Consider the following 18,517-nt stretch of genomic DNA (forward strand, 5'->3'; position numbering starts at 1 on the left):
AATTTTAATCATTACTTACAATATTTACTTTTATTTATTAAAATTCGAAGGTATTTTATAAAACTTTTCCTATATGTATTGTCTACTCTATAGAAATGTCTTTTGTAGAAGCCATTCAAAAACATTTTACCTATTAATAATCACCAATGAAATTAGAACAACAATTTTAGTTAACATGAATTAAATTTATTGCGAAATATTAATCTTTCCATATTTAGTTTAGATGAAAATATTTTATTTTATCAAAAAAGAAAAACTTTTTACTATCTTCATTTTTTAGGATTGAGTCCTTTAAACATTTCATTCATCTTTTCAATAAGGTTGTATTTTCCAACTATTTCTTGTTCTATGATATCCTTATACTTTTTCCCTTTGCCAAGACTCTCCATTCTTTCCAGAAATTTCCTTCTTTCATCTATTTCTTCCATCACTAAAAGAAAAAATATTCGTAAGGATCAAAGCTACTATTTAATAATTATGTTTCTTGAAGTTTGATTCACAATAGTTCATATTTTCTATACTTTTTAAATATCTGTATCAACCCATAGTTGTGGAAGAAAAAAGTTTGAATTTTCTCTCTGATGTAAAATATTTTTTTGGAAACTAAAATATTAAGTATACAATATTAAATATCTCTTAAACGAAGAGTTCAAATTGGAAACGGGCTTCACTGTTAACCTTTTCTTTGAGTAAAATTTTCAACCCACCATGGCTGACAGCACCCTTACAATATACTATTGTATCTAACTAGAATCAGGCCTGCCATGGTATACATATATGCCATCCATCAGAGCCCAAATTGGTATGCCATACACATACACCATCAGCAATGAATGAACCATACAATGATATTGTAATGCTAGAAATGGTTATTTTTACATTTTTTTAGAACTAATGCTAAGGACCTCCTAATTAGATGACGGTGTAATTTCTTATAGAAAAATAAATACTGAGAATAGACCAATCAAATCATAGTATCTCTGCCAATGTTCCTTGACAAAGAGCTGTTATTCTAGAAGTATCCAAGATATTTCTTTAGGTTCTAGTCACTTGCCATGTTTCCCAACATTGATGAAAGTCATATCTATGATTGGTTGAATACTAGATTATTTGAGTATCCCCTTAATGAGAACCAACCTAACAATTTTATTATAATCCCTTACCTTTCTAGGGATATAGTCAGGCTTGAATATTATTGAATATTCATTTTACCGTCTTACTTTATGGGCGATTACAATGATGTTTTAAAAAACAGAATTTGTATTTTTTATTGTTATTTGGATTAATTGCATTTAATTTTTAACTGGCCTATGTGATTAAATCAGGTAATAAAACAATTAGCATACTTTCCTGAAGGAATGATTCCTTCATAGTTATGTCAGATTCTTCATAAGTACTAACTTCATCATCAGTTATAAATGATGGTTTTTTATAAATTTTCCCTGATTTAAGAGTTCTTCCAAAGGACATAATCTCTTGTAATTTTTTCTTTTCCGTTTCATGGTTAGCTAAAACATATAAATTGAATAATTAATTATTTATCTTAAAGTAAAAATTCCAAATATACAAAAAACTTTAATATATATTTTTTTTTATCCCAACTTAAGTTCTGATTATCTAATTTCAAGGCACTAATTACTTGTGGAACTGTTGAAGGGTTGTACCAAAAGTACTAATGAAGGTAGGAAAAAAGGTTCCGACTACCAGTCAAAAAATGGTTATCAGTCCTAAAAGCTCTGCCCTAATTCATGATCCAAGCCATGAAGATACCAATGAATCAGTCCTCAACCATTAACAAGGCATTCATGAGCCAAAACTGAAAATATATATTTGTTTAAAGGTAAGACTTCTCATTTCTTAAAAGTTTGAAGAAATGTTAGAACTTTTTTAGGGGCGTTCATCAATTATTAATACTCTGTATTGTGATTGTTGTTATTTTAGGTAAATGTTTCCTTATACTTATCGTTAAAAATAAAGCCATATGGTAATCATTTTGAATATCAAGTATATTATTTAAACTATAAAAGTTTGTTTTGAGTAAATTATATAGTTTAATAACAAAAATTATGATTTGCAATTAATAATAATTGGTTCTAATACCATCAAAGGACAAGGGGTTCTGCCTTAGAAAATTTTTATTTGTTGGTGGAAATAATAATAATTAACTATTTTGTAAACAACTGATTTTCTGCATAGGCCATTGCTTATATTTTTTACATTTAGGGATTTACAGGAGAGATAGTCTCCCCATCCTCATAATTTGAAGATACTTAAAGCTGGAAAATTTGAGAACTCTTCAAATTGCGAAAATTGTGGTAAAATGTTATTATTCAAAGAGACTATTTTGCCCAAAATTGTTTATAAACGCTATTAAGAGAAGTTAGATTTTAAAGAATGTTCATTAAAAGTTTTTTAGTCAGGGAACAGTCTCTAGAACTTTTGTGAGTCGGGAAATGCGGTCAAAATTGTGAAATTTTCGATTTCGTCCTCCTCTCAATCAGTTGTAGCAACGCTCCTGTTTATAGTAACTAATTTTTATTCATGAAGTTTGTTTCTTGTACTATAGATAAACATTTGTTATGATAAGCAGCAAGCTTGATAAAAGCAGTTATATTTAAAAAACTAACTTAATATATCACTAATCTGTTTTTCGAAATATCTGACCATTCCTTGAATAAACCTTACTATCATTATGTGTTATGTGTAGTACCAAACAGAGTTGGGTAAAAATCAGCTATAGTTGAGACTAATAGTTAAAATTACCATGGATACGATATTTATTTATCAATAAGGGTCGTATCCATGGCAATTTTAGCTATTAATTTTAACTAACGTATATCTGGTACCAAACCATTGAACAAAGTTGTATGTAGCAGAGGAATTAATTATGGTTCACAAAATAACGGCATGGTTATTTTTAACAACTATAATGTATTACGAAGTTTACTATTGAATTAGTTCTTTTCTCATTATGAAATCGATTTCCTAATAACAAACCTTTTGCATACGTTGGTACGAATGTGTCTCTTTCAAAAGCACCAGATTTTTGTATAGAATTTAATTTTCTTCTTCTTGGAATCATATATTTTACTTTCAGTTCTCCTAATGGCGTAATTTTTTTATTATTGCTAGGAGCTGTTTTTCTAGGAGGCAGAGGAAGTGGTTGCCCATTTTTAATGGATTTTTCTACTTCTTTTCTTTGGAAAATCGACAATTTACTTTCTCTAATCAATTCTGAAAAAAATGAAATATTTGTTTTGAAAAATTTATCAGAATTTATGAAACCAAAAATTTAAATAATAGCAAAACATTAGTTGGCATACCTCTTAAAAAGGCTTCTGTTTCTGGGCTGTAGTTCACTTTATGAGAGTGAAATAATCCACCTTGAGAAACGGTAGCAAGTCTATCTCCCATACTTTACAGATACTTGAAAGGACAATAGTAATCCTGCATGTAAGACCACAGGATCTCTTTGTTTACCGGATGCTATAGAAACTTCCTAATTTCAATTAGCAATTATCGATCGTGTTAGTGATTAAAAATGATTATTAGAACAGCTGGAAGATATCTTGCAATATATGTGTTCAAAAATTAATAATATTTATGTTAATATAATTATTGATTATATGAATTACTCATATTTTGTGTCAAATAAATATTTATAAATACAGTTTAATGTAAATTTTAGCATAAGCCCTAAATAATGATAAACTTTTAAACATTAGCAATAGTAAAATTATTCTAAATAACTATATTTGGCCATAATGACTGAAGAAGGCAAATAACAAGTCCAAGCCCGATACCACGTTGTCCTATCAAGAGGGTTAATATTTCATTTTCTTCTTGGAGTCATATGTCTGTTTGCCATGTAAAGGAAATTAAACCCTACAACATATTTTTGGGGAAAACGGAATTTTAAAAAATGTGTCCGTATAAAGTTAGTTTTTAAAAGTTTATTAACAACGTACTCAACCACCTGTTTACAAAACACTTTATCAACCTACAATAATAAAAGCACAAATTTTTAAATCCTGATTTTCTGAAGGTTGTGCTTCTGGACTTAACCCCCCTTTGCACAGCACTTACTTTGTATTCTAATGGAGTAACTTTTTTCATAATTACTGAGTTTTTTTTTTGGGTGTTTTCGTTCATGATTTGATATGGCTTTAAGGTAGATTACAAGTTTTTGGTGGGCTCAAGAAATATCAACCTTGGTTAGAAGTTCAAGAATTTCCAATCCAATACTGTGACAACTATAGAACTTTTAAGATAACAATTTTTTACTAGAACACTTTTTCACTAACACTTTTTCACTAGAACATTTTTTAACTGATAAACCCGTTACTTTTGAAACAACACTTATACTTAAAAGCACTCAAGGAGGGAGCTGAAAAAAACATTTTATGAATAAAAAGATGAAATCAGTTGTTTTGATGAAACATGAAATTATATCAATAAGCAGTGAAATATAACATTTCAGTAATTCGAGATCAGTACAGAGATAACTTATATTTTAAAATTTACAATCCTCGATATCTGAAGATCAGTAATTGTAATTTCCAAATTAATCGTATTCTTTAGGCTGATTTTCGGCCAGCTGCTTCCTGTCCATTTTCTATGGAAAGCTTCTTTGTAATCTACCGCAAGTATTTTATATACATAAATATACACATTATATAGTGTTTCTCTGTGTATACCAAATGATATCATGGTTCATGCTGTCTGGAATGATATTTAATCAACACTATTTCTCCAGTTCACTTCTTTCCTCTCCGAAGCGCTTACAAGCAAAGAATATGTGCTCCACTGTTTCCTCGATTGTTGGGCATTTAGGGCATTCTGCTTTGTTGTCCAAATTAAAACGGTGCAGATAGGCCCTAAAGCATCCGTGTCCAGTCAAAAGTTTGGTGACATAAAAATTTAAACCACCATGTCGGCGACTATACCACGAACCAACGGATTCCAACCTGTTGGTCCACCTTTCCAAATCTACAACCTCCCAAAGCTGTGCAACTGAGTGATAGTTCTTTCCCTCCCTTCTTCTCTCGAAATGCGAGAATGTTATTCATTATAACTACTTGTTTCTCCAACAAGAAAGAAGTTCAACAGATAACATTCTGGCTATCACACATGGCGCTTTATATGATACAGTTCAAAAAGTTTCTTTCCAAATTGGAGCTCCATATAGCATAATTGAGGAGACAACAGTAGCAAGAAGCCTTCTTCGACCGTCTGAAACCTCCATATAAGGCTTAACAATAAAGATGCTACTTTAGCAGCTTTGGCGCTGATATGCTCCTTGTGAACATTAAGTCGGATACGTGCATCAATCATGACTCCTAGGTATTTTAAGTATGGCTGGGAACGAATCTCATGCATACCTACTGTTATAGTGATGGTCTTGGTTTCCTTTCTGCCAGTGACTAGGAGAGCCTCGGTCTTGTGATCAGGAAGTTGCAGGACTACCGAAGAAATCAACCTCGGATTGCAGCACAAGCCTGAGTCCCTTTGGGGCTTTACCATAATGTTTATAGTAAGTAAACATGCATTTTTGGAGTTACTATTTGAACATCCTTACACCCTTAAGCTTGTCACCAGAAAGATCAGAAGACTGCCGTCCTCCGCTGGTGTAACCTTTTCCTTAGCAATGTCTGGAGACTGGTTCCCATCAGCGTTGGGTTAATGTCGAAACATTGGTGCCCTTTCGGTTATCCCTATCTATCCTAGACTATTTATTATTCCTATCATGTTTCATGCATTGGTAACGCCGAGAATATAAGAGCGTATTAAACGCGCAATGTCGAGACCTTTTGAAAGATCATATTAAATAACATCGCTACAAATGAACCATAACAAAAAAAAAGCATGTATATTAGTTTTATGACTCTCAAAAATTATGCATAATAAGACTGATATAATGTTGCTAAGCAAAAACTAAACCAAATGACTTGCTAAAAATTAAGGTACAATGCTTTAGGTGCAAGTAAGGATATAAACACTTCATAATTTGTTTTATCACACGAAGATAAACGAAATATTTTACCTAGTCAGCAGTAATTCTTGGTAGAAGTTCATCGATATGTTGTCGCGTTATTAATATTTTCAATTATATTAATTAAAATTTTGCGTTTGTCCTGTTATCTGGGTGTTGTTTAGAAGTGAGAGGTAAATAGGACGATGACATTGTATTTTTAAAAATCTACCAATGTTATTATTTTTAAATGAATTTATTTATTACTATCTTTTTATACTATATTTTAGAGGAATTTGCCTGTCCTTAAATTACAATAGGTTCAGGACGATTCTCTAGCAATTTTATTTTAGGAATAAGGCTTCTTGAAGTATTTTAAGGTAGGATAACGAGAGTACTTAATATTTTCTATCAGCTGTTATCTGTTGCGTCAAGGATTCAGCTTTGGAGGTCAAGCGTTTTTTTCTCTGCGAGTTTATAGAAATCGCTCTTATCTGACTTTCTTTGAGGTATTGGGCAAAGGTTCAGTATTGACCCCCTTCACGAGACTCTTTTAGCTCTGATAAGAATAAAGTGATATCATTCAGTTCTCACTTGTAGCCAAGCCCATACAGAATCCACGATGAGTTCATTGAGACAAGTAATACAGATAATATTTATTTTATTTTTATGAGTTATATAAGTGTTTTATTTTGCCTATGTTATTATGAAACAATTTTCCAAATTAGAGAAATAAGAGAAAATTAATTATGATCCACATTTCATAATAGACTAAACCAACTTCATCATTTTGGAGTTCTGTGAAAATTATAGGAATTATTACCAATATCTATACTACTAATTTATTATCAATTATTTTGAAAATTTGTTTTCAAATATTTTTTTATTATTTACTTGAACCATTTGGAACTAATCTGGTTATTTGATAGCAGGCCTGTTTGTCTAATTTTGATGATAAGGCTTTAATTTGATATGCCTCTTGACAATACTGAGGCAATTTATTTTGAAAATTTTAAAATATTTCTACTTGATTTAAGAAAACAAATTTTGACTCTAAAAAGTACAATATTTCAGGACTTAGAGTTCTGAATAAATAGGACTTGGAGCTAAGGGAAAAACCTAGGATTTTCCTTTCATAAATCCTGATTTGGACTATGCAGCTGTCTTTTTTCACCCCTGTTATGTAATGAAAGTACATAGGTTAAAGGTCAACGGTCCATTATGCTGTCTACAACCGATTATTATTATTTACTATATCTGCTGATGGATCAACTAAACAAATCATGAATCACTTTCATTATTTGTTTATTAAAAAACTAAGCTTTGAGTTTAGTATTTATTATATTCATTTTTAGTACGTCTTTCATCAACGATTTCACTACTAAATAAGCTATTTTGTTTATAAAATAAAATATTATTAATAATTATTTTATTAATTTCTCTCTGTAAAAATGTTTTCTATAACTCTCTTTTTGTATTTGTTATTTTTGAATGTGTTATAGAAGTATTGTACAATATACCCTTCTAATCTCATTAAGAGCCTAATCTTGAGGATTTGGCGTTTCAAGTTTAGGATGTTAAAATCATTTTTCCATAATGTTGTAATAAGATTTCTTAAAAAATATTTGTAGTTATAATTTTAAAAGAAAACAAATCTTTTACGAACATAATTAAGTAGCAGTAATACTCTAAACAAGGAGAAAAAAATTACTCTATCCAAAGAGGGTTGAGTGAAAAAATCATGAAAAACTCCTAACTCAGGAGGAACCAATACCTGATTGTGATTTACGTTCTTACACAGTAACTTCTTAATCACAATCCAGATATTTTTTATTTAGTGACATGCTCAAAACTAAAAGACCCCAGATACCAATTGCCCACAATGTTTTGGTTTGGTTAAAGATCGGAGGAAGAAAAATTTTCTAGTTTGGTTTATTCTGTCCTAATGGTTATTTCAGCAGTTCATCATTCTTTCAATAATATACTAATAATTGGTTGTATAAAAATATGTTCATGATCCTGCTGTCAAATCTATTCTGTGTACTTGAATCTGTCTATTTAATCCCTGTGCTGGTTTTTAATGCATGATGCATGAAATTGGTACGGATAACTAGAACATGCAGATATTATTTCAAATAGTGAGAACTACACAAGTAACAGCATTCAAAGTATTAGAAGTAAGAATAGCCTTGCGAGAAATAGATGGTCTAAGGTGGCTATTCTGCCTAACATTTTAAAAGATTGCTGTTTTACATTTCAAGAAAATAATGGATAATAGTAAAAATATGTATATAGGAAAATACGTGTATGTTTTCCTGAAAATATTTATCATTTTTCTATGTCTGTGTAACATAATTATATATTTGAAATATCATGTCAAATAAACGTTTGTTAGTTTCTGTCAAAATGTTTGAAGTCACTTTTTTCTAAAAAAGAATTTTTCTTTGTTAAGGTTGCTACACATTTAAGGTAGCTAAAATGTTTTAGTTTTTTCTTAAAGTTAATGAGAAAATATTAGTGGGAAATTATGAAATGTTAGTGTGGATGACAATTATTTTCAAAATTCACATGCTTGAAGAGATGCAAAAGTGTCTTAAAACATTTTATCATCTAACCACCGATACTATCAATCAGTAACCTGATAATTCTTTTAGGCCATTAATTCTAATTTGAAGCCCAATTTCAAGACATTTGTTAGAACATTTGCTGCTGAAGCAAATCATCCTAATGGTTTTAACTTTGGTAAGTATGACATGTCTTTATATTTAAATTTCATATGGAATTGCTTCTTTCTATCCAACATTAATTATTTATTATTATTATTATTTTTTTAGAATTAAATGAAACTCAAAGGGAATTTCAAGATTTAGCTAGAAAATTTGCACGTGAGGAAATGATGCCCAAGGCTGCTGAACATGACCGAACTGGAGCATTTCCGTGGGATATAGTGAAGAAAGCGCATGCAGTTGGTGTCATAAATGGCCACATACCCCAAGCTTATGGTAAGTCCTTTTTTCAATTATTATGATTATTAATTGTTATTTGATGATAATTGAAATGGCCTAAATTCTAACCAGACAGAATTTTTCTGTTATAATTCTTCTTAACTAAAAACATTTTAGTGTAAGAGATATAAATAAACTAAGCAGGTTAATTACTATTAAGCTAATGTCATGAATGTTTTGTTATAAACATTTATATTGAAAGTTTTGTTGTTTTTTTTTTCAAGGTGGCTTGGGATTGGGAGTGTTTGATGGCTGTCTTGTTGCAGAAGAATTAGCATATGCCTGCACAGGTATGGCTACAGCTTTAGAAGCAACTGGACTTGGGGTATAGTCTATTTTTCAACTTTGTTTTTTAATTAATTATTAAATTTTTATTTTATGATCAAATGAAAAACTTTAAAATATTAGATTAGTTTTTCTTTCTAAAATATTGAATTGCTTGAAGTTGTTAATTATCTATTTCATTTTATATTGTATAAAAGTATATTTTTTTTATTTCAGCAAACACCTGTACTGATTGCAGGAAATGATGCACAGAAGAAAAAATATTTAGGAAGGCTGATCGAAGAACCATTATTAGCTGTATGTACTATTATGCCTAGTTTAAAATTTTATTTTATCTAAAAAGAAACTGAATACACATTTTCCCATACATACCATAGGTGTTTTGGGGAGGGAAGAGAAAAATTTCTATTTCAACTATATTATATTCTCAAGAATGCATTTGGTATAAGGTACTAGCTATCTGCTACTATTGCTTCGGCTTGTTGAGAAGCCTACTGTGGATTTTCTTCAGAAGCTCTAAGGAACACTGGCTAGCTGCAGCCAATTTTTTTGTAATTTCCACAGGCATATTGTTAATGTCTGTGATAAGAGGTTATAGAGTAGTGAACTTCACTTTCTTAAATGTGTAAGGGCTGACACTAATCATTGGAACTCCTCAAAAACCTATATATATATATATATATATATTTGGTCTTTGCTTCTTTGATGTGAGCCACAGGGATAAAACCAACCTACTAAGGTTCATTTAGGCATCCTCCAGTACTGGTTGAGACCTCATCTCAATATCTTAGTCCTCATTGTAACCAAGCACTTGAACCCTGCTGTCGAAAATTGTACCACAGATCTGAATTCCCTTCTCTGACCTCCTTTTCTGGAAAAAATTTTAAAAGGTAAAATTCTTACCCGTCTCCTTATGTCAGTATCTTTACGAGACAAAAACTCAGCAGAACAATTCTACTGTATCAAGACTTAGGACCTTACCTTCTTCATCATCAACTTCACAAGACAAATCAATTTGCCTGGTACATTTATCTCAGACTAGATTACAAAGCTTGTTGCTATTGACAGTCATGTGCACTTCTGAAGTTAAAGAATAATAGGTAGGTTGGCAACTTATGTTTATGACATCACTCCAGGATTGTCCTAAGAGTAATGACTTGGTCGATTTACCCATCTGGAAGCTTGATGCCTTCCTCTGATAAATCTCTCTGTGCTCCTATCTTTCAGTCCTGGGTTCGAGTTTGTAGCAAAGGATTATTTATTTTGTCATATCTGCGATGGATCAATCCTGGATTCGAGACCCTCCTGTGACACTCAGCCTCTACACAGTGATTACCTATGATTGGGGGAAAACTGGTGGCTTAGTGAGATACTAAGGAAGTTACCTCTTTGGACAACCGTTGGTCAGTACTGAAAGGAAATAAACCTTCATGGATAGTGTAGAATAGAAGATTGAGTTTAGGTGTTATCAATTTACTTTATTGTGTTTAGTTCATAAATGAGGAAAGAATGTTAATAGTATAATTGTGAGAGATAGTTGACCGTGGATGACTTGTACGAGGAGAAGTTGGTTGGGGGTGCTGTCAAAATGAAACAAAAATAAGTTGATGTAACTTATTTAATTGTGCCAATGTTTTGGCTAGAGTTTCTAGGCTTCATCAGAGCTAAGAACAGAACAAGATAACAGCCAATAAATATAGAAAATAAAAAAGGAAATATAAACAGAATGTCATAAAGTGAATAATTTTACAGAATGGAATAATAGTAATAATAGTATATATTTATACATTAATGATGTTAATAGTATATAATTATACTTAATTATATACTAATAGTAGTAGTTTAGTAAATAGTAAAATGTCATAAAATAGGTGTTATATAGTAATTCTTTGTTAGGCTTATTGCGTAACAGAACCAGGGGCAGGTTCAGATGTTAGTGGTATCAAGACTCGAGCAGAAAAGAAGGGAGATGAGTGGATTATAAACGGACAGAAAATGTGGATTACCAATGGAGGCGTTGCTAACTGGTAGGAAAATCTGCAATTTTATTTATTTCCGAATTTATATTTGCTACCTAATTACGCTAAAATGTCGGTTTAAACTCATTTTTACTCTATGATAGTATACTCTAGATTTAAATTAAACTTTAATAGTATTTAAGCAGACTTAATCCTTTAAGTGCCAGATGATAGTATATGCTGATTTTATTATATGTGAAAAGTGCCAACTATGATTTATTGTTGTGGATCTGATGGATTCTTACTATTTGATGTCTGTGCTATGGTTTCTTATATGATTTACTGTTGGCAATTTTCACTAAAACTGTGATATATCCTCTTTAGGCATTAAAAGAGGTAATTAAATAAAAAAAAATTCTTAAGGACTCATTGGGGTTGTGATGTAATTAGTGACATACTCAGGTATCCAAGTTGCTAAATCCTCCTTAACATTAATAATAAATTAATTTAAGTAGATCCTTCAATGTTTGCTCACCTATATTTATTAAACTGTGAACTCGAATTCTTAATTTATGCCCATAAGCAAGAGTATTCTTCCTTTACAATTTTCTTACTAGTTTTTCTAGAAAAGTCTATAGTTTTACTCTCCAGTTTCACCTAATTATGTCAAAAAAGTGATAGTAATTGTGATGAAAAATTAGTATTCGGAGGATGTAAATGTAATACTGTAAACTTAATTAAACTTAGAAAACAATAAAAAAATAGATATTTAGTTGGCCATATCTCACAACTTCTGATTCATTATCAGAGGTGCTTTAAATAAAATATTGAACAGAATATCTTATTTTTGCTGGAATGTAAGTTGTCATGGTTCATGAATAATATGCAGTACTTATGAAAATATAAAAACAATTACCTTATGGGACAAAACATAGTATTAGGTTATATAATAGAAAGAACTGATATAAAAAAAAAAACAAATAACTTAACAGTTCGATTGTATTGATATTGAGAGCTTTCTCATGCTTAATAAAAACTTTTTATTAATCGTTTAGAGTGAAGAATCATATTAATTTATTCTATTTATTTACCTTTACTTAACATTTTAGGTACATAACAAGTTTAATTACTCTTCTTAATTATTTACATATGTAATTGAATTTATTTATTTAAAATTAAAATAAATTTTATCTTGTTTAGTTCTTATTTATTAGCTCTATTAAGAGAACAACATATGTTATAAAGTTCATTAAGTTGAGATAGATTTAATTTATGTAAAATTAAAAGTTGGTTGTAGAGACTATTTTTTTGGTTTTTGTTTATTTATATTTAATTGTTGTTCTAATTCTTGCTCGTATCATAAAATAAAAGTTTTTTTAAATATATTTTAATAAATAAAAATGCAGTTTTCTTAACATGTTTTTGTGTATAATTTTTTACTTTAATTAATTTTATTGAATTATCATTCATAATCCTATTTCTAATGTAAAATAAAAGATTTTTAATAAATTACAAGTTCTGAGTTTTCGAACCTACATTTTTTTTTGTTAAAACTTGCTGAAGATTATGAAACACACTTGACTATTCTTCATCAGGCTCTAAATAAACAAATAATGATACTATTTTAGTTCAAATAGTTTCTCCAACCCCTTAAAAAATGAAAAACATTTATTTTTCTTTGAATGGTATAAGAGCATATATTGGCTTTTTTAAAAAAAAAAACAGGAGTCAATTCGACAAATCTGATATTTTAAAGATTGGAACAATCAAGTTTCGACTCTGAAAACCTGAGCCACAAAATCACTGTTATCTTGTGATAGATTGATTACCTGTAGAATAACCTGTCCTTTCTGCACCAATGAAAGCACATGTCATTAAATCGAATATAAAGACAACCTAAAGTAAAGCTTAATAATCTATTGATTTAATTTTATAATTATATTATATGACTAAAATTAGATATTATATTTTGTTTTACTGTTATAATATTTATTAGATTTCACAAATGTTGATTGAAGAAACTCAATTATTATAATTATTAGTTTCATTATTTTATTTCTCTATTCTGTTATTCAATGCTTTAATGTTTTGTTACTTTAGGTATTTTGTTCTGGCGAGGACTAATCCTGATCCAAAAGCTTCTGCATCAAAAGCTTTCACAGGCTTTATTGTTGAAAGGGATACTCCAGGACTCACTCCTGGTAGAAAGGTACATTAGTTTTATGATTATTTTTTTTATCTAAAACAAAAATAAAATGCAGATAATAATAGAATTCTACCTATAGTACCTATTTGTTTACATATAATGTATTTACTCTCTTACATATTAATTGCGATTTACTGTCAATTTACTATTGTTAATTATTATAATTATGAAATGAAATTACTAATTATGTGTAGATGATAGACCTTAAGTAAATTTGAAGGAGATGGTCAAAAAGAAATTATTGATTATTCGTTCAAAGGAAATTACTGATTATTCATTTGTTTTGTGAACTAAGCATTTCTCTTAATGCCACTATATCAATTTATAAAAATAATCTTGCATTTATTTTCTGAATAATTTTACATATCAATCTTCAATTCTAAACTTGGTTAGTAAAATGTATAAATTTAGGTTTATGATAATTGGAGTTGAATTTCTAAAATTATATTTGTTTTTAGGAGATTAATATGGGCCAAAGGGCATCTGATACTCGTGGGATAACATTTGAAGATGTTAGAGTACCTAAAGAAAATGTACTTATTGGAGAGGGCGCTGGATTCAAAATTGCTATGGAAACATTCGATAAGACTAGACCACCTGTGAGTTTTTTTTTTTTCATTTCTCTTAAAGTCATGTACCATAGGAATATAATACTAGATAAGTATCATTGATGTAAATGCTGTTTTGTAGGTTGCTGCAGCTGCTACAGGTCTTGCCCAGAGAGCGTTAGATGAGGCAACTAAATATTCATTGGAACGTAAAGCTTTTGGCGTGCCTATTGTAGCCCATCAGGTGAATTTATAAATTCAAATTATAAATGCAACGACTATAATTATCAATAATAATGAAGTTATGTCATGTTTTTTATTTACCTACATGCTTCAAAATATTTCAGCAAAAATTAATTATTATTCATTAAATATGAATTATACAAAATAAATACTACCTTATTTTCTTATATATTTGATTTATAATAATTTTGTTAATTTTCCATGGTATTTAAGAAGTAAACTGTTTTTTTTCCTTCAGAATTCTACTTTTACAAAGTATGGTTTCATTTCACGAGTAGCTGAAATTTTCATGAAAATATTATTAGCTTTGGGAAATAACTTAATGTGGTAATGTTACATTGTTCAGTGTTATTTTTAGATATTAAATACATTGGGTTAGAATGGACGTGGTGTAAATTTTTTTCTTTTGATGAAGTAATCAAAGTAAGATTATTTCTTCTTTACAAATACTAACATAAGGGGTATTTAATTAGTTTTTAGATATTTCTCATTCAGTTTCATAGCATATTGTTCTGTTTATTGTGAAATATTCAAGTGTTTGTTTAATGTTTTGTCAACAATGGAATCTGAGATATTGCGCTTTATATTCTTATAACCAACATGAGGAGAGGTGTGGATGCAAAAGTGTTTTTCCCATTCTTTATTTTTCTTTAAGAATACAATTCAGAAGGGCCAATTCGAATTATATGTGTTTGAATCTGAATATTTTATTTATGAATAACATTTATCTAGGTTGGAATTTTTTACAAATATTTTTCCTTTCATTGATTTTTAATATTAACTTTTTTTTAACAGGCTGTCGCTTTTATCTTAGCAGATATGGCAATTGGCGTGAATACAGCAAGACTTTCTTGGCAGAGATCAGCTTGGGAAGTTGATCAAGGTAGAAGGAATACTTTTGAAGCATCTATTGCTAAAGCTTATGCTGCTGATGTGGCCAACAAGTGTGCTACTGATGCTGTTCAGGTAAACATTTTGATTATTAAACTTTTAAAATTATTGAAATAAAGTCAATTATGGCAACTAATAATTAATATTTTGCAATAAAGAAGTATTGACTGGTTTATTAGTAATAGGTTTATTTAGTGCATATATGTCCTCTTCAGGTCTTTTGCCTGTGAAAAATAAATTTCTCCTCTTTTATATTCTTGTTATTCAATAAGTCTTCCATTCTTATTATTTTTTAGTTTTTTTCTCATCATGGGCTTTAGTCCAATTAAACCCTAATTTTTAATAATAATTGTCTGTTTTGTAGAAGTAGTTAGTTGGATATGTTGGTTAAAATAAAACTCAGTAAAAAAATGTTTACTGTCTAGTATATGCCAGTGTTTCTTAAATAATAATTCTCAATCTTTCATTATATCTAAAAGATTCAACAAACATAGTTTTTTATTCTTCTATTCACTTCTCTTAAATGATGAAGTTAAGAAATGAAAGTTCCTGAGTACTGTTTTACTGAATTTCTGTACATTCTCTTTTATTTGATCTAGATTTTCAATAAATAGTTTTTATTTTCACTTACCTGTATATGGAATGTACAATAATGGGAAAGTATTGCAACTCTGAAAAATTCCCAATTCCAGTTTATGACAAAAATACTCGTTATGAGGTCCCGTGAGTCCAAATAACTAAGTCTCACAAATGTTCTTGTGAACAGCCTAGCTCAAAAATGAAAAGTTGTTTGGAACTGAAATTACATATTTATGGCAGGAACAAAATCTATATTTACTATTTGGACTTTGAGAAACTGTAAAATGAAAAATTTTATAGCAACAGAAAAATAAAAATTTTTATCTTCAAGATTTTCATAGAAATAGTGATAAATTCAAAACGAGCTCATTAACCTGCTCAAAACTTGGGGGATATAGGTAGGGTGGTGGTAAGTGAAAGTTATATGATGCGCCTACCACAACAGATTGGTAATATTTAAGTTAATAGTATTTAAATATTAAACCCAAAATTATTTAATTTGTTGTTTATTTTATGGGTATAAATTTATGATGTAGCCATTAATCTATTAATTTCTTACTTTCTGAAAATTACTGTATTCATTAATAATATGACTTGTAGATATTTGGCGGAAATGGATTCAATTCTGATTATCCTGTTGAAAAGTTGATGAGAGATGCAAAAATTTATCAGATCTATGAAGGAACTGCTCAAATTCAACGGCATATCATTTCTAGGGAGCTCATTGACCGGGCTAAGAAACAGCTTGGTTAAAATGTGTGTTGTGTATTTTAGAAGTTTTTTATTTCTATGTAATAGAATACAGTTGAGAAAAAAGCTCAAATTTTCATATAGACTGAATAGCATTTTCGAAAATGCTATGTATAAGATGTTATTTTTGATAATGAAAGTATGTTCTATTTGATAAACAAATATTAAAAGGTGTGATATTTAATTGTTTCACAGTGTTAAATTTATTACAAGATTTTTACTATTGTTATATTGTTTGTAATACCAATTAAGTTATATAATATTTTTTGTTTTTTTTAATTTAAAACCCTTCATTATCTAATATTTTCTGTTTGAAATAGTTCAAACAAAAATCCTGGGAAATGTTAATAATAAACTGTGTAATTTCTATGATTAAGGCGACTATGATATTTCATTTTGACATTTCTATGAATTACAATTTGGAAAATGTACATAAAACTAATCATGAAAACTCTGTTATGATGCTTTAAAAAAAAAGAAGGAGCTTGTTGCATGCTAAAATGATGACTGTAAGGCAAACATCAAACTAATGAGGATCTTAAATAGCCGAAACAAATAATTAAAATAAATGAGAATAATAAAACAATTATCTTTTGGACTAACATACTGGTGAGGTTATAAAAAATTACTAACTTGAATTCAATGGACTTCTGAACTAATTCCAAAACACATTATTTTTCAATTTAATGAACATACTAATAAAAGCTTTTAAGAACAAGATAATTGAATCAGTCATTTGAGAAATGCCTAGTACTACAAATTTACTGGTTAGGGTAAGTCTCATCCATTTTACATAAAACAGTACAAATAACAGAACCATAGAACCTTAAATGCATATATTAAAATAAAAATATGAATAAAAGTTATAGTAATATCTTAAGACTTTAAGAGTTTAAAAACTGTAACCTTAAGTTCATCACTTTTTCAAGGAAGAAATTTTTCTCAAATGACTGATTCAATTATGAAAAATATGCTATTTGAAGACCCTATTTTAATGATACAATATTGCTTCACACCACTAATCAGTTGGTTTACTTATTAACTGGCATGGTTGGAAATCAGAACCGCTGGTTCTGGTCAAAATAACTGGTTTTTATTTTCCAGAGCCCTTATTTTTAGAAAACAATGTCGATTAAATGGAATTTTTTTGTATTTTTTTAAAAACCTTACTGATGGCATAAAACAAATGTGGCCACTCAACCATATAGATCCAATGGATGCAGTGCATATTCAATCAAGCTTAAATCTTATTTTATATGGTAAGTTAAAGTGAAAATAAGCTTTTGAGTATTGTTCCAAGCAAGAAGTAAAAGATGACCAAAATCTCTAAAAAAAAAAAATTGAGATTTTTTTTTTTAATAATGCTTCAGAAAAAGTTAAATAACCTTATAATAGTAAAAGCATTTTTTACTAAATATATTTTAGATATTAAACTGCAGATTTTTCCTAAAGAAGAATCTATTTCTCAAAAGGACATTTCATTGCCTTCCTCCACTATTTCTTTCATTGCATCAAATATCTTAAATAAATGTACTTTGCACCATATACACAACATAAGATGGTTGAGTTTAATGTTGCTTATATTTTTGAAAGAGCAGGAAGTTTAAATTAATTTTTATTCTCTGTAAAAAGTACTGGAGAAAAAACAAAATAAGGTTATTCAATTTTGTAATATGTTTTGCTTTAAATTTTAAATGTTTTGTAAAGAAAAAGTAAAATACTGTAGTTTAGAAAGCTATACGACATGACATTGAGTAAGCTGTTTGCTGTGAATATAGTTGAATTAAATATTGAGAATTAATTGAACTTTCAAGTTGTCACATTGGAGGAAGAACAAATGAACACTGCTCTGTCTAGATCTTGTCTCCTCCGCTTCTTCATTCCTGAAGTTTTAAGTATATTTTCAACTTATATAAACTTTAATATTTTGGTCGCCTTCATTGTGCTGCTGACTTGCCATCTGAAAACTATCTAGGGGTCTATCCTCTGACATCCTATTTAAGTTTACCATGTTTGTTGAAACTTTGATGTTACAAGATGTTCTTGGTATACATGTTGAAATTCATTCATCCATTACCTCT

The 18,517-nt window shown here is 29.3% G+C and overlaps 2 protein-coding genes across 2 annotated transcripts; one reads left to right on the plus strand and one right to left on the minus strand.

Moving 5' to 3' along the window:
* Window positions 1–213: 213 nt before the first annotated feature.
* Window positions 214–3,559, minus strand: LOC106687472 (UPF0193 protein EVG1 homolog). Its single transcript, XM_014431378.2, has 4 exons — window positions 3,324–3,559; window positions 2,998–3,234; window positions 1,347–1,508; window positions 214–430 (listed from the first exon to the last, which is right to left on the minus strand). The coding sequence occupies exons 1-4, from the start codon at window positions 3,412–3,414 to the stop codon at window positions 270–272; spliced, it is 651 nt and encodes a 216-aa protein (XP_014286864.1). The 5' UTR covers window positions 3,415–3,559; the 3' UTR covers window positions 214–269.
* Window positions 3,560–6,424: 2,865 nt separating this feature from the next.
* Mcad (Medium-chain acyl-CoA dehydrogenase) lies at window positions 6,425–16,698 on the plus strand. The gene is made up of 11 exons (XM_014431403.3): window positions 6,425–6,611; window positions 8,626–8,713; window positions 8,806–8,973; window positions 9,201–9,301; window positions 9,478–9,558; window positions 11,158–11,288; window positions 13,320–13,428; window positions 13,884–14,024; window positions 14,116–14,217; window positions 15,012–15,182; window positions 16,287–16,698. Exons 1-11 carry the CDS (start codon window positions 6,594–6,596, stop codon window positions 16,437–16,439), a joined length of 1,263 nt encoding a protein of 420 aa, XP_014286889.1. The 5' UTR covers window positions 6,425–6,593; the 3' UTR covers window positions 16,440–16,698.
* Window positions 16,699–18,517: the final 1,819 nt, after the last annotated feature.

The sequence above is a fragment of the Halyomorpha halys genome, unplaced genomic scaffold (genome assembly GCF_000696795.3).
Source record: "Halyomorpha halys isolate HHAL.00 unplaced genomic scaffold, Hhal_1.1 Scaffold968.1, whole genome shotgun sequence".
Lineage (NCBI taxonomy): Eukaryota > Metazoa > Arthropoda > Insecta > Hemiptera > Pentatomidae > Halyomorpha > Halyomorpha halys.